Source organism: Clupea harengus, chromosome 23 (assembly GCF_900700415.2).
Source record: "Clupea harengus chromosome 23, Ch_v2.0.2, whole genome shotgun sequence".
Classification (NCBI taxonomy): domain Eukaryota; kingdom Metazoa; phylum Chordata; class Actinopteri; order Clupeiformes; family Clupeidae; genus Clupea; species Clupea harengus.
In genome coordinates this window covers 20457086-20477454 of record NC_045174.1, presented here as the reverse complement: position 1 = coordinate 20477454, position 20369 = coordinate 20457086, and the positions used below count along the sequence as shown (strand labels likewise).

At 45.9% G+C, this 20369-nt stretch overlaps 4 protein-coding genes and 1 long non-coding RNA gene across 7 annotated transcripts in view; 2 read left to right on the top strand and 3 right to left on the bottom strand.

Annotated features, from left to right (window-relative positions):
• Nucleotides 1-5639, top strand: LOC105909505 (E3 ubiquitin-protein ligase MARCHF7-like). Its single transcript, XM_042703178.1, has 6 exons — nt 1-21; nt 121-1565; nt 2740-2909; nt 3444-3553; nt 4765-5083; nt 5599-5639. The coding sequence occupies exons 1-6, from the start codon at nt 1-3 to the stop codon at nt 5637-5639; spliced, it is 2106 nt and encodes a 701-aa protein (XP_042559112.1).
• A 1460-nt stretch (nt 5640-7099) lies between these two features.
• LOC116218684 lies at nt 7100-9085 on the bottom strand. Its single transcript, XR_004162975.1, has 3 exons — nt 8951-9085; nt 7489-7633; nt 7100-7223 (listed from the first exon to the last, which is right to left on the bottom strand). It is a non-coding gene; the product is annotated as an uncharacterized LOC116218684 (long non-coding RNA).
• A 24-nt stretch (nt 9086-9109) lies between these two features.
• On the bottom strand, nt 9110-10372 carry cntd1 (cyclin N-terminal domain containing 1). Its single transcript, XM_031560692.2, has 4 exons — nt 10010-10372; nt 9765-9840; nt 9455-9652; nt 9110-9116 (listed from the first exon to the last, which is right to left on the bottom strand). Exons 1-4 carry the CDS (start codon nt 10182-10184, stop codon nt 9110-9112), a joined length of 456 nt encoding a protein of 151 aa, XP_031416552.1. The 5' UTR covers nt 10185-10372.
• Nucleotides 10373-10510: 138 nt separating this feature from the next.
• On the top strand, nt 10511-11901 carry LOC105909520 (cytochrome c oxidase assembly factor 3 homolog, mitochondrial). Its single transcript, XM_012838157.3, has 2 exons — nt 10511-10759; nt 11314-11901. The coding sequence occupies exons 1-2, from the start codon at nt 10561-10563 to the stop codon at nt 11415-11417; spliced, it is 303 nt and encodes a 100-aa protein (XP_012693611.2). The 5' UTR covers nt 10511-10560; the 3' UTR covers nt 11418-11901.
• A 1074-nt stretch (nt 11902-12975) lies between these two features.
• The window catches only part of wnk4a (WNK lysine deficient protein kinase 4a), a 60402-nt gene continuing 53008 nt past the window's right edge, over nt 12976-20369 (bottom strand). For all 3 annotated transcript variants that reach the window (XM_042703150.1, XM_031560953.2, XM_031560954.2), the window contains 6 exons: nt 18430-19319; nt 17514-17607; nt 15446-16244; nt 14971-15176; nt 14445-14572; nt 12976-14303 (listed from right to left, as the gene is read on the bottom strand). In XM_042703150.1, the coding sequence (XP_042559084.1) occupies nt 14301-14303; nt 14445-14572; nt 14971-15176; nt 15446-16244; nt 17514-17607; nt 18430-19319 (2120 nt within the window). In that variant the 3' untranslated portion in view covers nt 12976-14300. The remainder of the gene's footprint in view (nt 14304-14444; nt 14573-14970; nt 15177-15445; nt 16245-17513; nt 17608-18429; nt 19320-20369) is intronic.

The window sequence follows — 20369 nt, the reverse complement described above, 5'->3', positions numbered from 1 at the left end:
ATGCCGAGAATAAGTATTCAAGTAAGTTAGTTACCTTACTTCATAGATACAAGAGTTATGTTGTGGTATAGGATTAAGCGTAGGGTATGGTTGTGAAGTGGTCGACAACAACAATCTCAGAAAAGAAAAAGTAGTGAATATTTTTTTAATGCCAAAACAGGATTTCAAATAAGGTACTCATATCCTTGTATACTTTGTGTTTTTTTTTTTTTAGATCACAAAGACAAATGTGTGAGAGCAAAGATCAGAAAACCATTACCATCTGGCCGTTCAGCCTGTCACCAAGGAGTGCATGGTCAGTTCACCTCAAGCGACACAGAAACGTCTCCCTGTTCGTTCGCTCAGAACAAACCTCCCTTGGTCCACAGCAGAGGAGCTCTCCCCGTGTCTCAGGTCCACCGTTTGCCCCGGGCCTGGCCTCTTCTGCCCTCGCTCAGGTACACCTCCTCGTCATCCGAGTCCGACTCGGGCCAGCAGGACACCCCAGACCGCCTGCTGGACTTCTCCGACATTGACAGTAGCATTCCAGACGAGGAACCGGACGACAGCGAAGGGCCCAACAGCAGCATCTTTTCCGCCTGCAGCGTCTCCACGGACTCCTGCCTGTCCTCCGCCCAGCAGACAGAGTCCTCTCTGGGCTACCCCAGTTCTTCAGGCAGCAGCTCCTCCACATCCTCCAGGGACACGGTGCTGGACCTCAGCCCCAGACTGAGGGTCTCTCCTCTGGAGTGGCTCAGCAGGGACCTCCCCTCTCTGGAGCCTATCACGTCTGAGTCCGATGAGGAGGACCTGGAGGAGGAGTGGAATACCTGGCAGACCAGGCAGCTGGGGCAAGGTGGGGGGCTGGTGCGATGGAGAGGCCCCCTGTCTCGGCCCTATCCTGCTCCGGCTCCGGCTCCATTAGCAGCGGCAGCAGCAGGCGCCTCTTCTCGTCGAGATGTCGAAGCGTCTTTGAGTCGCGATGTGAGCCCCCGTGGACCAGCAGTGAGAAGAAGCCTGGACAGAGACGTCTACAGCTCCATGCCAGGCCTGGAGCCCATACCTGGGATCACACTCGCTGGCGACATCTCAGCGTCCGCTGCCAGGAACCACAGAGCGGGCCTCTACCTCTCCCTCATGGAACCACCGGGCCTAGAGCCCATCCCCAGGAACGAGCCACCCTGGCTGGGTTGGCTGAGAAGACCAGGCGCCGCCTCCCTCCAGGCTAGTGCCCAGGACAGAGACGGGGAGAACCACAGCAGCGGAGAGGGGGAGGAGAGTGTCACGCCTCCCCCTGTTGCGCCTCGGTTGGGGTCGCGCGTTGAGGCGTTGGCCGTGATGGATCAGCTGGGCATGGCGCTGATGGCGATGCGGCAGATGCGGCGTGAGATTCAGGAGATGCAGAGGAACAACGGGCACGAGGGAGCCAGCCTGCCGCGCAGGAATAACACGGAGAGCGGGAATAGCACAGGGAATGGGAATAGCACAGGGAATGGGAATAGTGCCAGTGTGGATGGAAGCAATGCTGGCGCTCCAGACGCCAGACCACAAGCCGACCCGGAAACACTCCGCAGGATAACACAGAGGTCAGGAGGTCAAAGGGAAAGAACAACATTAACAACAATTTATAAAAATCTACTAAAACTATTATTACTACTACTACACTAACAATAATAATAGTAATATAATAATAATATTATTATTAATGCTGGTGATAATTTTACTAGTTTTCATTTCACAATGTTTCACAATTCGTAGTTTAGTTTAGCTTATTTCTTATGTTTCAGTGCTCTTTCTGTCGAATGGACATTGCTGTATGTATGCCGTGCGTGTGTGTGTGTGTGTGTGTGTGTGTGTGTGTGTGTGTGAACCTTAATTTGTGTATTTGAGGTATGCAGTCAATCTCGGGTGGGCTACAGAGGTCACCAAACTGACCACAATAGAAGTGACAGTGTAGCTCCGTCAGGCAGCTGTGCTAGTCATGCAGTGAGACTGAGGGCTGTTTTACTTCAGCCCCTAAATCTGTTGGACAGCTAGGGTAACAGTTCAGGCTTGGGGAGTTACACTCTGTGTGTGTGTGTGTGTGTGTGTGTGTGTGTGTGTGTGTGTGTGTGTGTGTGTGTGTGTGTGTGTGTGTGTGTGTGTGTGTGTGTGTGTGTGTGTGTGTGTGTCAGCTGTGTGCCAAGCAGTGTGATGTATAACACAACTCTAAGTTGTATTTAAGGCGTAGTAAACATTCAGACGTTCAGGCCAAATTAGGCAGCCATGTTCCACACAGTCATGAACGTGACCTCTTTTTTTCCTCTCTGTCTGTCTACTTCTGTGGTCTGTGTGTTTTCATAACGCATATTACCAGCAGACAGATCCTGTGGGTTCACCTGGGAAGAGGTGGTGTGTGAGAGCTGCAACTGTGACTATTAACAACTCGTATTTTTAGCTGCTGATATGGAACCATTTGTTTTTCAGTGCTGTTGAAATAAAGGTTTTGAAAACTTCTCGCTGTCTCCATCTCTCTCTCTCTCCCTGTCTCTCTCCCTCCTCTTTCTCTCTCCCTGTCTCTCCCTTTATCTCTCTTTCTACCTCTCTCTCTCTCTGTCTTTCTCCCTCCATCATTCTCTCTGTCTCTCCCTCTCTCCCTGTCTTTCTCTGTCTCTCCCTCTCTCTCTCCATCTCTCTCCCTGTCTTTCTCTCTGTTTCTCTCTCTCTCTCTCTCTCTCTCCTACCTCTCTGTCTCTCCTACCTCTGTCTCTCTCTGTCTAGTTTAATGGAGGAGTCTGATGAGGAGGAGGAGGGGGATCAGTGTCGTATCTGTCAGTCTGGGGCTGGTACTCCCACAAACCCCCTGCTGTGCCCCTGCCAGTGCTCAGGGAGCCTGCAGTACATCCACCATGACTGCCTGAAGAAGTGGATCCAGACCAAAATAGAGTCAGGTCAGTCATGCTGGGAAGTGGAATGGACTGATTGGACACCTGTGTATTTGACACATCTGCATGTGTGTGTATGTGTGTGTTTGTTTGGATGCATGTTTGTTTGTCTGTGTGTGTGTGTGCGTGTGTGTGTGTGTTACTGTGTGTGGGTGGGTGGGTGAGAGAGAGCATGACAGCATGCATTGCATATGTGTTTGAAATATTTATAGGCTGGTTGTTGAGTTGAGTGTTTTCACTGTTGGTGATTTGTGGGTCTGTGTGTATGTGTTTCGGTGTGTGTGTGTGTGTGTGTGTGTGTGTGTGTGTGTGTGTGTGTGTGAGAGAGAGAGAGAGAAAGAGAGAGAGAAATAGAGAGAGAGAGAGAGACAGATAGAGTTATTGTATATGAAGCATCTGTGTACATGTGTGTTAAATATCTGTAGGGTGGTTGTTGAGTTGGTGTGGGTGTTAGCCTTGTCAATGATTTATTGTGTGTGTGTGTGTGTGTGTGTGTGTGGGGGTGTGTGTGTGTGTGTGTGTGTGTGTGTGTGTGTGTAGGTGCCGACATGCCCGCAGTGACAACCTGTGAGTTGTGTAAGGGGACTCTAAACCTGGACCTGGATGACTTTGATCTTGAGGAGTGTTTTCGTCGGCATGCACAAACACAGGTGGGTGCCGCTCGTGTAAACCACACTAGCGTGTCATGCATGTCCAAAGCGGTTATTAGTGAATACCTAGCAACCGCACCGACATTAAAATAGAATAGCTGTGAACACATTACTACTTCAAATAACACAACAAATAATGAGTATTTTGACATATATACTTCAACTAAAGGTGGAAAAAAAAAAAAATGACTTCTGCTGGTGCTACATGCTATGTATGGATGTACCTGTATGTGTGAATTGACATGACATGTTATAGCCATTTGGTGATGTTGACATGGCATGGCATGTTATAGCCATTTGGTGTTGTTGATTGACACTATGCAGCTAATCATTTAAAAACACTGACTGTTTTGACATAACCATTTAAATGCTGAGCCTATTGCCTCTTTCACATCTACTTCTCATACTATTGATTTTTTTTATCTTCATCTATCTCCTTCTCATCTTTTTTCTCGTTTCCTTTCCTTTCTTTTTCTCCTTTTTTACTGTTTACCCAACGCATCATCACCTCTCCATGTCTTCCTCTTCTATCCCTCCATCCTGTCTCACATCTCCTTTCTCCACCTTTATCTCTCCATCCTGTCTCACGTCTCCTTTCTCCACCTTTATCTCTCCTCTTCTATCATTCCATCCTGTCTCACATCTCCTTTATCTCTCCTCTTCTATCCCTCCATCCTGTCTCACGTCTCCTTTATCTCTCCTCTTCTATCATTCCATCCTGTCTCACATCTCCTTTATCTCTCCTCTTCTATCCCTCCATCCTGTCTCACGTCTCCTTTCTCCACCTTTATCTCTCCTCTTCTATCCCTCCATCCTGTCTCACATCTCCTTTCTCCACCTTTATCTCTCCTCTTCTATCCCTCCATCCTGTCTCACGTCTCCTTTCTCCACCTTTATCTCTCCTCTTCTATCCCTCCATCCTGTCTCACATCTCCTTTCTCCACCTTTATCTCTCCTCTTCTATCATTCCATCCTGTCTCACATCTCCTTTCTCCACCTTTATCTCTCCTCTTCTATCATTCCATCCTGTCTCACATCTCCTTTCTCCACCTTTATCTCTCTTCCGTTTAACTCCATCCTTTCCTGTCTTTCTTCTTATCTTTCATCAACCTCCACACCCTTCACCCTCTCTCTCGTTTTGCTCTCCTTCCCCCTCCTCCTCCTCCTCCTCCTCCTCCTCCTCCTCCTCCGTATATCCTGTCCTCCCTCAGAGGGACCGCGGCGGCCCAGACCTCCACCTGCTGCTTCTGCTTCAGGAGCGTTTCTCAGACCTCATGATGGCCATCCAGGCTCACAGCGTCGCCGTCACTCAGGTCAGCCACAATCACAACCACAGCTACAACTACAAACACAGCTACAACCACAAACACAGCCACAATCACAACCACAGCTACAACTACAAACACAGCTACAACCACAAACACAGCCACAATCACAACCACAGCTACAGCTACAACCACAAACACAAACACAGCCACAGCCACAGCTACAACTACAACAATAACATCCACAAACCCAGATACAACCACAGCCACATCCACAAACACAAACACAGCTACAACCACAGCCACAAACACAAACACAGCTACAACTACAACCACAAGAACAGCTACAGCTACAACCTTAACATCCACAAACACAACCATAGCTACAACTACAACAACAGCCACAAACACAGCTACAACCACAATCACAACCACCACAGTTACAACCACAACCTCCACAACATTCACACCACGGATAGCAGCGAACTTCCCAGCTTCGTGTCATGGATAGCAGCCTTCTTATTGACTCTCCTCATATTGTAACACAGTAATTAAATCTCTAAAATCTTTGCTCAGGTTTGAATTAATTTATCCACATAGCTTCTGAAAAAAAGGGATCAACTTGTTGCACAATGCTTACCTTGGCAGCACAGCCGTGTGGTTTGAGCTGGTTTTCAAACACATCCACCAACCACCTCTAAAGCCCATTGATAAATATGATTGAAAATCTACCTGGCCAATTGATTCTCTGTTGAGGGTTTCCAGACTCTTTTTACGCAGCTGAGCAGTTTGGGCAGTGTAGGCTGGCAGCAGTAGCCTAATGAAATGGTGGCCCCTGGTCCTCATGATCTCCTGATTGCTTGGCAGGACTTGAGGCAGAGGGGGGAACCTGAGACTGTGACGGACAGGTCCACGAGACGGAGCCGAGGAACGGTTACTGCGACAACGGGTCGTACATCAGACTCCAGTTCCGAATCTCCCCTCTAAGGGTATGAGAATTCAATTATTAAAATGAGTTTGATATGTTTTCCTGTTTGTTTGTTTGTTTGTTGTTTGTGATGTTAACACAATGAAAATCAAACTGTACTTGAATTAGATATATTTAATGAATGTATATTTATCGTATTTATATTGTAGTTAGACTGATCCTCACAGCAGCTTAACAGTTTTCAGCATTTTAATGTTTTTCAAACAAATGCTCTCTTGCAGTAATGTATTACTATTAAATAAATATATATAAAAAAAACTACAAGATTGTTAAGAAAGGAAAAATAAAATAATTTACTCTTGAATGGAGTTCGGAATTCGACTCTTTACTACTTGGTTTTACTGTCTGGTTAAACTTAATGTAAAAGTTGCTCAATGTTTCCTCATCTTAACACTACAGCTTTTCAATCTCAACTTTTGAATATTTCTTTCAACACATGCCCTAATATCACGGTACAATTGCCATTGCAAGAGACACAGACAATACGTTGTGGCTGATGAATTCGCCCTGACAGAAAAACAAAACTAGAAAAACGTTCACCAACCGAGAAAATACAGACAACCATTTCAGTGTGGCACAGTATGTCCCTATTCCTGCGCTAGAACTATGGCACAGTACTTCCATTCCAGAACATTCTACTTTATAGCACTTCCATTCAAGAACATTCTACTTTATAGTACTTCCATTCCAGAACATTCTACTTTAGACTACTTCCATTCCAGAACATTCTACTTTATAGCACTTCCATTCCAGAACATTCTACTTTATAGTACTTCCATTCAAGAACATTCTACTTTAGACTACTTCCATTCCAGAACATTCTACTTTAGACTACTTCCGTTCCAGAACATGGGAGATCTGGCATTCAAAGCCATGCTGGTCCTGATGCTGGACTTCACACCAGGGTATCAGAGTCGTTGGTTACGCGCATCAGTATCACGTATGCAAACTCCATGATGCTCTGAGTGGATATGCCTGTGATTAAGCTTAGCTCTTGCACTACCTACAACATCAAGCACATCAAACACAGTATAAACATCACACACATCTAAAAAATAGCTTTAGGTGTTTATCATCTGGTTTATATGTAAGAGTCCTGAACTGAAGTAATAACCTGGAACATTGGGTCAGCAGATTTGGTCTAGTTTTTATTCTTTTAAAAATAATTATTTTATTCTTTTTAAATCTAGAAAATGATAACCTACACACTCTCTCCCATTGAAATGAGAGTGACAGACGCAGGATTTCAGTGACAACTCTCTGGACCATTTCAAAAGTCCTGACACTGGTTTCTAATTGAGGATACATGTTAAGTGTCACCTGTTCCCAGGTAGAGAAGTCAAGGATGAAGGCAGCCACAGCAAGGACTCCAACACCAAGGAGCATGCAGTCCTCTGTCACAGCCACAAACTTCTCTCTGTCCACACACACACACACACACACACACACACACACACACACACACACACACACACACACACACACACACACACACACATATATATAGAGAGAGAGAGAGAGAGAGAGAAAGAAAGAAAGAAAGAAAGAAAGAGAAAGTCAGAACTGTTTATCATTTTCAGCAGCTGACACTGAGCATGACTCAGAAATGTCACTGAGTCGCTCATAACTCAGGCTTGAACGCTGCTAGCAAACACACACACACACACACACACACTTAGTACCTGTGCTCCTGTGGTGGGCTACTGCCCCTAGTGACAACTCGGAGTAGTGCTTGGTAGATGGACGTCCTTTGGAGAAATGTGAACTGCAGCACTGTCTTACACAAGTGGTACATGTCTTCTACCGCCAGCGAGCTCTCATTGTGACCTGTTGAGACATACACTATATGTGTGCTCCTCACTCTCACTGTACACTATATGTGTGCTCCTCACTGTACACTATATGTGTGCTCCTCATGTCACTGTACACTATATGTGTGCTCCTCATGTCACTGTACACTATATGTGTGTGACTCATCTCACTGTACACTATATGTGTGCTCCTGATCTCACTGTACACTATATGTGTGCTCCTCACTGTTCACTATATGTGTGCTCCTCACTGTACACTATATGTGTGCTCCTCACTGTACACTATATGTGTGCTCCTCATGTCACTGTACACTATATGTGTGCTCCTCACTGTACACTATATGTGTGCTCCTCACTGTACACTATATGTGTGCTCCTCCTCTCACTGTACACTATATGTGTGCTCCTCACTGTACACTATATGTGTGCTCCTCACTGTACACTATATGTGTGCTCCTCATGTCACTGTACACTATATGTGTGCTCCTCACTGTACACTATATGTGTGCTCCTCCTCCTCTCACTGTACACTATATGTGTGCTCCTCACTGTACACTATATGTGTGCCTATCACTGTACACTATATGTGTGCCTATCACTGTACACTATATGTGTGCTCCTCACTGTACACTATATGTGTGCTCCTCACTGTACACTATATGTGTGCTCCTCACTGTACACTATATGTGTGCTCCTCATCATGTCACTGTACACTATATGTGTGCTCCTGATCTCACTGTACACTATATGTGTGCTCCTCACTGTACACTATATGTGTGCTCCTCACTGTACACTATATGTGTGCTCCTCATGTCACTGTACACTATATGTGTGCTCCTCACTGTACACTATATGTGTGCTCCTCACTGTACACTATATGTGTGTGACTCCTCTCACTGTACACTATATGTGTGCTCCTCACTGTACACTATATGTGTGCTCCTCATGTCACTGTACACTATATGTGTGCTCCTCACTGTACACTATATGTGTGCTCCTCACTGTACACTATATGTGTGCTCCTCACTGTACACTATATGTGTGCTCCTCACTGTACACTATATGTGTGCTCCTCACTGTACACTATATGTGTGCTCCTCCTGTCACTGGAAAGACTTCACTACTACACCATCCTATGGTTCTGCCACGGCCCCATAATCAATGCAAATATTTGAAATAAAAAATGGGACGCCTGATTTATGCCTATTTAGGATTTTTGCCTTATTGTTATTGGACTGTTATTGGATGTTTCCTAGATTATTGGTTGAAATGTAAACATATAGATAGATAGATTGACTGATAAAGAGAGAGAAAGAGAGAGAGAGAGACTCACATAAGACTTCCAGAAGTGTCTCGACGTATGTCAGTGGATTTGTCGTACTCAAACTGAAGTTGAGGGTTTTCAGCACCATCAGTTCCGAGCTGATGAGTTGCTCTTTGGAGATAGAGGTGTTACCAGCAGCCTGCATGAACCTCATGGCAGTGATGTTGTTCACAATCTACAGGGGAACATACATTCTACACATTTTAGGCCTCATACAAACACAAGCTTTCTCAAAAGTGTCATTTTCAAAGCCACACTTACGGTAAATTCAATATCTGCTGGATGAACTTACAGTAAGTTTTGACTTTGAAAACAACCCTTTTGAGAAACCTTGAGAAACCAACACAAAATAAAGTTCAGATATTGTACACTTTTAAGAGATTAAACTGATCACAATTACAGTACATTATTTGCAACCATTTAGATGAAACTTTTATCCAACGTGACATATAGGCAGGTCTTTTGTTGCATGCTCCCTGGGTATTGAACCGATGACCCGTATTAGCACATTGCTTAACCAGGTGCGCTGGGACACCTACATTACAGTGCAGGGACATCTTGCTAGCCAGCTGCACACAGGAGAGGATGATGAAGGAGAACTTCGGCCTGATGCTTTGAAAGATAAGTTCCTCAGAATTCACGTCTCCACCTCCACTGGCGCCTTGCGCAGTTGGACAAGAGAGCAGCTCCTCAATGTGCTTGATCATAAAGCTAGAATAAGAAGACAAATAACTCTATTACATAGTCATAGGAGAAAACCCGTTATGAAAAACTATACTTGGCCCGAAACAATGAGGGGCCTGTAACCTTGAGCTAGCCCTACCTTTCGAGTATCTCCACAGCATGGTATCCAACCATCGGGTCGAGTTTAAAGTCCTTACAGAGAAGGAAGATATACTCTGGTAGAGAACAACAACACAGAGTAGAAAATGTGTTTATAAAATAATATCGTTCAGGCTACCTAGTATAAACAACGTTAAATTCAGTTACAACCAAAGGCACCAGAAATCCACTTACTAAATGAGGCATATCTGTTTAAGCCTGGTTAAACGTATTCCTATTACTTACCCACCACTTTTCGATTCTTGAAATTCCCACAGTTATCTGATAGGTTTTCCAAGTTCAGTTTGTTTTTGTTGTTGATACTGGTCAGGAAATCTGACAGAACATCAAATGTTGCCTCGCCAAATTTTAGATTTTTTTGATGCTCAGATGAAAATGATGACATGGGCCTAGTTGCCATAATGATACAAATTTAGCCCTGAACAGTGTTGGTCATCAAAAAAGTTTTAAAACGTAACCGAAGTAGTTATAACTGTGTGTTATAACTTGTTTGATCTTTAGTAGGAAAGCCACGAACTTTCCTCTCTACCAAAGAGACATGGGCGTTTCAGTATCCTAGCTACGCGACAAGGTGGTGCACTATCCACACAGTCAAGTAACCATCCCACTGAACTCCCACTGCGCATGCGGAACTTAAACGATCGTTATACCATACGGATAAGCTTTTTGCAGTGCATTTTCCTGGTTACACGTGTGTTGTATTAGCGCTACGCGAATGTATTTTGACGTACAACCTTCCCGTCATCCACTGGGACTTGCACATCATGAAATGAAACATGGCTGAGAAAGGCACTACAGGAGGATCGGAAGCTCAATTTGCTAAGAGAGTTGATCCAGCGAAAGAGGCTCTGTCGCCGGAACAGTTGCGGTTTATCCAGCAAGTGGAGGTCGAACAGTGGAAGAAAAGAACACACAAGCTACGGGGTCGAAATATCGCAACGGGCCTTGCAATTGGTGCTATGGTGATGGGGATCTGTATCCTTTGCTTCAGAACTCATTGAGCTGGTTGGTGTTACACAAGGTTATGTGAGGATACGTAACAGTCCTTGACACCTTGGTTTGACTTAATGTCGTTGTGGTATAACCTGAAGACCTCAATTTCTGGCAGCTTGTCAGTTGTATGAGTGTAAAGTTATCAGTTTGCATTAGATAGAAAAGTCATAATTAACCATTGCTAGCTGGCTAGCCAGTGAGCTAATGTAATGTCACTGTGTTAGTTATTGTGGTTACGACATTGATCTGGCACATGCGGTATTCAACTTGTTTTGCTGGTGTTAAGTTATTATCTAACTAGCTGGGGTGTGTAGCTAGATATAGAATAACAAGAACACGGACTGGTAACCAGACAGCAGATAACTTTGAGCCAGGACCTTGTCCGGGTCTGGAGCAAGTGTGTTTTACTGTCGGGTGTTATTTGGGGAGATTACATGGTTGAATGAATGATGGGGAACAACACAGTTGTTGACTGTTAAGTCAAATTAACTTACAATTGCTGAGTCACATTATAACTTAACTAACGTTAACGCCAGATGCCTACACAATACACGCGGTAAAACAAGAAAAGGTCATGGACGAAATTGACGAGGAGGCCAGACTCCTCAAAGCGCAAGCACCAAAGACTGGGGCCATCTGAGAGGCAAAAGGCGTAGAAACGTCCTGTGTGTCTTCAAGTTTGAACACATTGCACTGCCTTTTGGACTGAGGGGGGCAGACATGTTTTTTTTTTTCCCTTCCGCTGTTTCTACTACCAACTTGACAGTAGGGGGCGCAAGAAGTCAAGATTTGGACAGCCTGTCAGCTTTCTTCGAGGACTTTCCTTTGGTGGTGAATGAGGGTGTAGAGTCGTCTTGATGTCTGAGTACATAAGTACGTAATAGAAATTGTGATGCTCCATTTTCTTTTATTGCTCGCATCATACCATCAGGTACTCGTTTAATAGCTAAAAGTGTGAATGAAGTTACACTCTGTAAAAGAGGTTCATCAAACTACAATACAATTCCTGGCTTTGGAGCCTTAAGGATGATTATGAACAGAGTATAACATTAAAGTAATTAAATGGTAAATATTGAAAGATTATTGAATGTGATTTTTGCAACGTAATAAATGATAAAGCGGCATTGTCCCTTGCAGTTTTATTTCTACAAGGCAGTAGCATCAAGATCAATAAACAGTTCAACAACAATCACGAAAGACAGTTTTGAGCTCAAATTATTTTTATTATCTGTACAAATATTAAGAGTTACATAGTTTTCTAAGTATTAAAAAATGAGGAAAGGCACAGATTTAGCGTGGCAATATTGCTAGCAGCTTTGCAATCAAAAGCATCGCAATCAACCAGTCATACACTAATATTCCAATCACATTTTGCTTCTAAAATATATATGTATATATATTTTCTTTTCAATGTCTGCTATGAATACAATCTTAAAATAATTTCTCAGTGTGTGCGTTTTCACAAGGCAGTCATAGAAGACTCACAGCTTTGCAATACATCTGAATCATCATTACCATTAATGTTGTCTTTGGATATTACATTCAAACAAGCTACTGTATACAAACAGACTACCCAGAATGCAACGGACTCTGGAACAGATCTAGCATTGATCAGGGCCTGACCCGGTACGCTAGTCCACAATCTCTTGGTGGGTGTGTGTGTGTGTGTGTGGCTCAACTCCAGGGATTCTGTCTTGCAAAGGTGCAATGTGTCCTGAAAGAAACCCCACTTAAGAAAATCAAAACAATAAGTTACATACAGTTTCACTACAGCCAGTAGAACACAAGCAAACAATCCTTTACTGAAAATTCACTGTGAATTAGAACACATTGCTAGTTTACCAACTCTGAGCCTGTTATAGCAAGTATAAACAATTCTCTTAAGCACATTAAAAAGTATTTAGGCTCTCTTTTGATAATACTAGAATATTTTCCTTATATCACGCTCATCAGAGGTCTGCTGTAAGTAAGGAGCAGTGATGACTCATAGATAGGACTGATTCAAAGGTACTGAAACGCATCCATGGAAATCAAATGAAGACTAAGTGGAGAGTGTTTTAAAGAATGCCTCGAGGGATAATATAAATGTTACCATAAAGATGCTAACTCTAGAATGGATCCAACCCTGATCCAAAGCAGACCCTGTACACAGAGATGGTTACCCTCTATCATCAACCTACCACCTCTTGTTCATTAGGTACTGTCTGACTTTAACCAGTCACCTTAATGGTGATTTTTTTTTTTACATAGTCTGGAAAGGCAGTTGATTTATTCCAAAGTGCGAAGAAGGTGCATGGTTTTCCCAATGAAACCATTATTTTGCGGATGTTGATTGTACGTCTGGTTAATCGTTCTCTGATCATGAGCGATTGTGCAATTGGTAAGAGGTTATGTATTTAACTGTTTTAATGTATTGCAAACTGAGCACAAACTAAAGTCGATGTGATATATATTGAAGTTTTGTAAAAGTCAGTGCCCCTATTCATACGCTATGGTGTGAGAAATATTTACATTAATGAACAATGTAATCATTTATCAACTTTGCACTATGCAAAAAAATTACGATAACATTAATCAAGACAGAATATATGTCTCAAGAAGACGAAAGACAAGTGATATCTGGATGCTTGCTCATTGCTTTGAACCAAACCCAAATATATATGTGGCTGTAACAAGCAACATCCATCACAAATATACACAGGTATAGTTCATCTAATTTCACTTCTTTGCTGTTGGGATTCATTTGTTAATTCTACAGCACAATAACAAGCAAAATAATAAAAGTACAAATGATTTTTATCTGCAGATAGACTTTAGTCTTTCTCCCTTTTTCTACACACTCACACTCAGACACGCACCCACACACACACACACACGCACAAAATGAAACATGCCTGATTAGTCGCCATCATCACAGGCTTGAAAAGTGCAAAGAAAAGTAACATTTATACAGGAGACCTTGAAGGATGCCAAGGGCCTCAGCGAGACACATTCTCTCTTCATCACCCTTTCCTTGAGCTCTTAGAAACTTCAAAGGGGAGCAGGAGAGACAAACACACACTGGGCTGCCCCTCTTCAGAAGAACATGGATTGCGGAGTGCAGCCCTTCCTAAAGCTATGATTTAGGCAGGATTTATTGCATGCAGGCCTTCAGGCGGAACACGTGGGATTGCATGGGTTATCCTTCTGTACACTCTGAACTCTTTGGGTCTTCCATCAACCTCCTGCGTGTGCTATGGCAACTCCGCAAAGGGCAGATAAGAGAGGTACTTAAACCCGGGCTTTGACTTGACCTGGGTGTGTTTCCTGTGAGGTCATGGGGCGGGCCTTGACAAGTGTCCATATGTGGCAGTGAGGACGACAGTCGGTCCAGAGGAGGACAAAACAAAAAAGCATCACAATGGATACCATTTCCTCATACATATGACATCACTTCCTCCAGCGCTGGCGCACAGGCTCATGGGAGACTGAATGCTCTGGATGAGGTAGTCCATTCTTGTTAAGAGTGCGTGAAGCTGGGCTCTTACTGGAGACAGTAGAAAGGAGGAGAAGATAGAAGAAAAGAGAAGAGAAGACAAAAGCAAATTATCTCATACAGCCCAATGACTTGAAAATGGTGTCAAATCTCGTCCTAGTCAGGGGTGAGGGTGGAGGAGGTGGAGCTCACCATGCGGGCGAAGTCGGGGGCAAAGGTCATGCTTTTGCTGGGGCGCTCCTGGGAGGTGCTTCGACTGCTGGTGCTGCTGCTAGTGCTGCTGGTGCTACTGCCACTGAAGGAGCTCTTCCTCACAATACCTACACACCAATCAGAGCAAAGATACAGAGATGAAGGCCTATTAGGTAACCAATCAGATTTAAGATACAGAGGTCAATACTTACAAGACAACCAATCCGAACAAAGATGGAGAGATCAGCATTAACTTGGCAATCAATCAGACCAAAGATGAGTTAAAAAAGACTGTAAATGACTAAGGAACTCTATTAGAAAATATAGAGCTTATCCTCTTCTTGCCATATCCATTATCTCAGCAACTATTTAGATATGGCAAACATACATTTCTATTGACTCTTTGAGTTGTATTTAAAATGTAGTGAAGATTTTGTGTGTGTGTGTGTGTGTGTGTGTGTGTGTGTGTGTGTGTGTGTGTGTGTGTGTGTGTGTGTGTGTGTGTGGAGAGAGGAGGTGGTTATACCTGTCAGAGGCAGGATGTCGAGCCTCTGGAGGCTGTCTCGGCGGGAGGGCGGGTAGCCACCTCCTTTGGAAAGACGCCACTGGCGACTGGACAGCATGGCGGCCGGAGAGACGATACCGGCAGGGGGCACCTTCCCCATCCTCTCATACAGCTCCTCGATCTCCTGCTTCTGCACCGACTGGAGAGACTGCACCTCACTCATGTGTCTGATGGCCAGGGAGAGAGAGGGATGGGGAAAAGAGAGAGCAAGAGAGAGGGATGAAAGGAGAAACAAAGAAAACGAGAGAGTGATGTGAGGTGTTTGACACAGGAACAGGTAGACAGAGGTAATAATAGGAGAGAAGAGGGACAGATATACTTAACTTAAAGGTATCAACAAACATTATTTTTATGTATTTATTTTTGTTTATGTTTACATTCATGTTTATGTTTATGTTTACATTAATGTGTGACATGGCCAGCCACATCCACTCACTTCTCTCTCATCTCCTGAAGCTCCTCCCACACCTCCTCCACCTCGCTCTCTGATTCGTTGCTGCTCAAGTAGGAGGAGCTGCGCATGTTGCTCATCCACAGGTGGTGGAGCGGCGTGGCATACAGGGGGTTTCGGGCCCCGCCCCTTCCTCCCCCTTGCTCCTCCCACATGCGTCCCTCGCTGTCGGGGACGTTGTTGACGGAGAAGCCGCTGTCCACCGACGTCCCCAGGAGGCTCAGACTCAGCTCCGGTCGCCGACCCCTCTTCCTCCTGCGCCGTTGCTCCTGCGCCTCCTCTTCCTCATCCTCTACCTCCTCCTCTTCCTCATCTCGCTCCACACCACCACCCTCCTCTTCATCCGCGTCATCTTCCTCATCATCATCATCATCATCTTTGGTCTCCAGGCGGATGTGGCCTGTATCCAGAGGAGGGAAGGCTGCCTGCTCAATACTACTGCCCAGCAGGAGGCACTCTCCCTGGGGAGGGCCTGTTACGCTCTGCTGGTTCTGGGGGTACCCTGTCAGAAGAGTATGGGAGAGGGGGGACCCTGTCATGTGCTCCTGGTTTGGGGGGGACCCCGCTTGGGTGCGCTGGGCCGGGGGAAGGCTGAGGGGGGAGGGGAGTTTCCTCGCAGCCCTCTGGGGCTGATTTCGGGGGGTGGGGTTACGTGTGAGAGAGGGCGGGCTTTGGTCAACAGCAGATGTGATTGGACAGGCAGTGGGTATGGGTGTGGTTCTCACTGGCACCTCCTTGCTGGGGGAGACCTGGAAGCGGCCGACCGTCACAGTCTGCTTTGGTTCTGCGTTGGAGAGAGAAGAGAGAGATGGAGGCTTAACACAAATGATACTCTGATCAGCTGCGCATAAACCAAGGGGTACTAAAACTATCAGGTACATCCAGCCCGACACTTTTATCCAATCCTTACAGTTCCATAAGAGAAAGCTATGCATTCGATCAGTATGTGCACTCATTAAGGATCCTATTCAATACTCTTCATCATGTTGCCTCCTCGCTCTCGCAACTGACAAACAAGGAACACATTAAAGGATCGAGTGGATGGACACTGGACCTCCCACTAAACTGATTTTTGATTGGTCCCTGGCCCTTCATCATCATCATCATCATCATAAACGCACACCCCAGCCTAGGGTCTCAGACCTACTGCATTACAGATCAGATGGTGATGTGGAGCCCCGTGAGGGGGAACATATCAAACACATTACAGGTACAGTCCACGCACAAACAGAACCCACACCTAGAGGCTGAAGTAGCTGAATTTAACATTAGAACTGTGGACTAGAACTATGAGGAACCATTCGCCAGGCTGTTTCAATTCGTAACACCTTAGCTCAGGTCTGTCCAGAGGGAGGCTTGTGTCGTGTGTGTGTGTGTGTGTGTGTGTGTGTGTGTGTGTCTGTGTGTTTAGCCCCCGGTGACCTGTGTGTGCTTGCGAGTGTTTCTGGTGTAAACACACACTCGCAGCGGGCCTGTGTTGTTTGTTCGTTTGTTCGTTTTGTCCGTTCACACCTACAACTATATTTCGTCAGAAGCGTTGTGGCCGGCCACAGAATTATGCAACAGCTCCACGGGACCCGCCCACATGTCCCCTTCAGTCAAGGTGTGGTGTGTGTGTGTGTGTGCGTGGGTGTGTGTGTGTGTATGTGGGTGGGTGGGTGGGTGGGTGGGTGAGTGTGAGCGCAGCTACGCACCAAACCCACCAGGCGAGGGAAGTGCGCCAACCTGGGCGAGGGAAGTGCGCCAACCTGGCCCTCTCCAAGTCATTAGGGGCTAATTTAAAATGCACACATAATAAAACAAACTTACGTAAGGAAGAAAGAAGGGCCTCATTGTGTGTGAGACAGCATAAAAGGATGAGGGGGTGTGTCAGGATGTTTGTGTGTGTGTGTGTGTGTGTGTGTGTGTGTGTGTTCTGGAAAGACTGTGAGGGTGTGTGAATGTGCACGTCTGTAAGTGGTTAGCGTAGCTTTCTACCATTCAGAGCCGTGCTGTCATGCTGTTGGACGCGGTTCCCCCGGATAAGTGAACGAGCCAAACCGACCTATCTTACCATTGCACTCCAGGGATGGTCTGCTCTCGGACAATGGGCCACATGGTTCCGCCGTTGCCAGGGGCGACAGAGATCGCAGGCTAGACGAGGACATCTGTGGGCCAAACCAAAACATAAACAATGCGTGTTTACTGTCACTTTGGTTCGAGGGTGTTTAATATTAGGTCTTTATTTTGCTGAGGTAATGGAGTTGAAGTAACACCACAAGCTAACCACCCTCTCCAGGAGAGAACAGAGGGACTGCCTCGGACAACTGCTGACAAAGTGCTGCTTGAACCTAATATTACATCCGCTGAAAGTAGTACATTTTACTGGAGTCCGCTAACATGTCTCAATGTAATCCGTTTTGAAAGGGCATGGTAATGTTCAGTCGCCACATCCTTCCATGTATCGGTACATTTGAACTGAACTGGTAGAAGTGATGCTATAATTATGATGGCTGCAATGTTTAAAATGGATATAGAGCAGGTCATTTCAGTTCAATTCAATACTTGTGTCCAAGGAATGCAAAAAAACTGAAGGAAGTACTTTAAAGTACACTAGCTTTTGTCTATGGCCCTTTAAGCTCTATGGTATGATGGCTAGAAGTTTCTTACTGTGCTTCCTGGATTGTAAAAAAGGGAGTAATTTAAAAGCACACGACTTATGACTATTTGCTACCTACTTAGACACTGACTATTTGCTATACATTGACTATTCTATTCTATTCTATTCTATTCTAATTCTAAGGCTTGCTCCTTGCTGTGGTCTCTGGACTATAATAAAATAAAGGAGGCAATTTAAAAGATATTGACTTAGACATAGACTGTTGGCGATACATTGTCTATTCTATTGTATTCTATTCTATTGTACTCTATTCCATTGTATTCTATGTTGCCCATTCCATTGTAATTGCCTCTAGTGAGGAGTTTCTTACTGTGCTCTCTGGACTGGTCATCAATGGGGACGACAGAGCCGATGGAGTGCGGCTGCCATCTGATTGGTCCTGGTGTTGCCCTGACAATGGGTGTGTGTGCACCTGAGGGAGCTCCTGGGGCAGAGGGGAGGGGCAGTAGGACACGCCCCGCTGTGGGGACAGAGGGGTAGGGGTCGAGGGGTGCACCTCAGAGGGCGTCGGGGACACAGTGTGTTGTGGGGTGGGGCTGTGCCCCCTGGGCACGGACCCATACCCAAAGTGGGCATCGTGGGTGTGGTGGTACTCCGACCCAACAGATGGGGGGTACCCAGAGTCAGCGGGCATGGCTGGGGGGTACTGGGGCATGTGGGGGTACATGTACGGGTACCCCGCCACCTGGTGGTGTATGTGGTGAGTGAGCTGAGGGGGGTGGTGGAAGCCAGACAGCCCTGGCAGGGCCTGTGCCAGGGTGGAGCCTGGAATGAAGGAGTGTGCCATGCTCATGGCCATGGAGAGCATGTTGGCCAGCGAGAAGAGCGACTGCGGGTGCGGTGACCACATAGCCGGCGCGCCCACCGTGTGGGGGGTCGGCGGCGGGGACAGGGGGCTACCGTCCACACCGAGGGATTCTGGGATAGGAGGGACGGGCGAGCCGGAAGCAGGCGGAGGCGGCGGGGGGGAGAGGGTGCTGCACCCGCCGAGGATCTGATTGGGCACGGCGGAGGTGGGCGTGGCTGGGGGCGGGGCTTCGGGGGCACCTGGGTGGCTGATTGGGTAAGGGAAAGGGAAGTGGGTGCCGCCCAGGAGGCCTGACATGTGGTAGTGCTGCAGGTGGGCCAGCTTGGAGAGAGGCATCATGGGGTCGGGGGAGAACAGCGAGGCCGGGTGGTGATGGTAATGAGGAGCAGAGCCTGTCAGAAAACACACAAACACACACACACATGAAGATTGACATTTGACCTTTAGGTTTCAACGCATCCTGCTGAGCCTGAAACAGTGTTTGCTCAGATATTTCCTTAGTTACCCCAATGCACACGCAGACATGGCGTTAGACTACACGTCTTTGCATTCTTCAGGATACGAAACACACGCATGCATTCATTGCCCCTTTGACGGTAGAGTCATCGCTTCAGCCGACAGGTTGTTGATATTTGAGCTCAACAGCCAATCAAATTACACCCTCCCTTCTGTGCTCCTGAAGCAACGTGTTGATTGGATAGGATTGTTTATGGCTCGGCCTTAGCCACTATGTTTGTTTCCCATTTACAGAGCCGGGACCGAGTACGAACAACAGAGGGTTTTTTAGCGCAAACAGGGAACGGACAACTAGAGGACCGTGTGGAGCAATTCACTCATTTGAGAAAAGCCGTATGGGATTAGAATCGTGGACTCTGTGCAAACGTTTTTATTTATTAGTACACACACAAAATGGACAGCTAGAGGACTGTGAGAAGCAATCCTCTCTCGGAGGAGACTAAGAGTATAACAACAAAAAAAACGTCCAGTGACTTGTCATCGGGTCCTTGTAGGAAGTTCAGTGAGTAACCAAACCAGTTCTAATGCATGTGCCTTGGAGTCACCCCTACGGCTGTGACACCTTTGAGTGACAGCGCTTGTTTAGGATCGCTTTTAAGTCGAGAAAAGAACAGGCGTTTGTCTGTTCCAAAGACATTCTAGGAAACGGAGAGAACAGATTGGAACAGGTCATAGATGAGTCAACAGATTGTCCTAACTTAACCAAAGCGTGGAGACGGGCCTCTGGCACGGGCCTGACAAAAGGGAATAGTAAAGTTTCTCTCTTTTCTTCTCTCTGTCTCTCTCTCTCTTTCTTCTCTCTGTCTCACTCTCTCTTTTCTTCTCTCTCTGTCTCTCTCTCGCTCTTTTCTTCTCTCTCTCTTTTCTTCTCTCTCTCTCTCCCTCTCCATACAGTGGTTTAATAAAGCAGCATTAACCCCCAACTC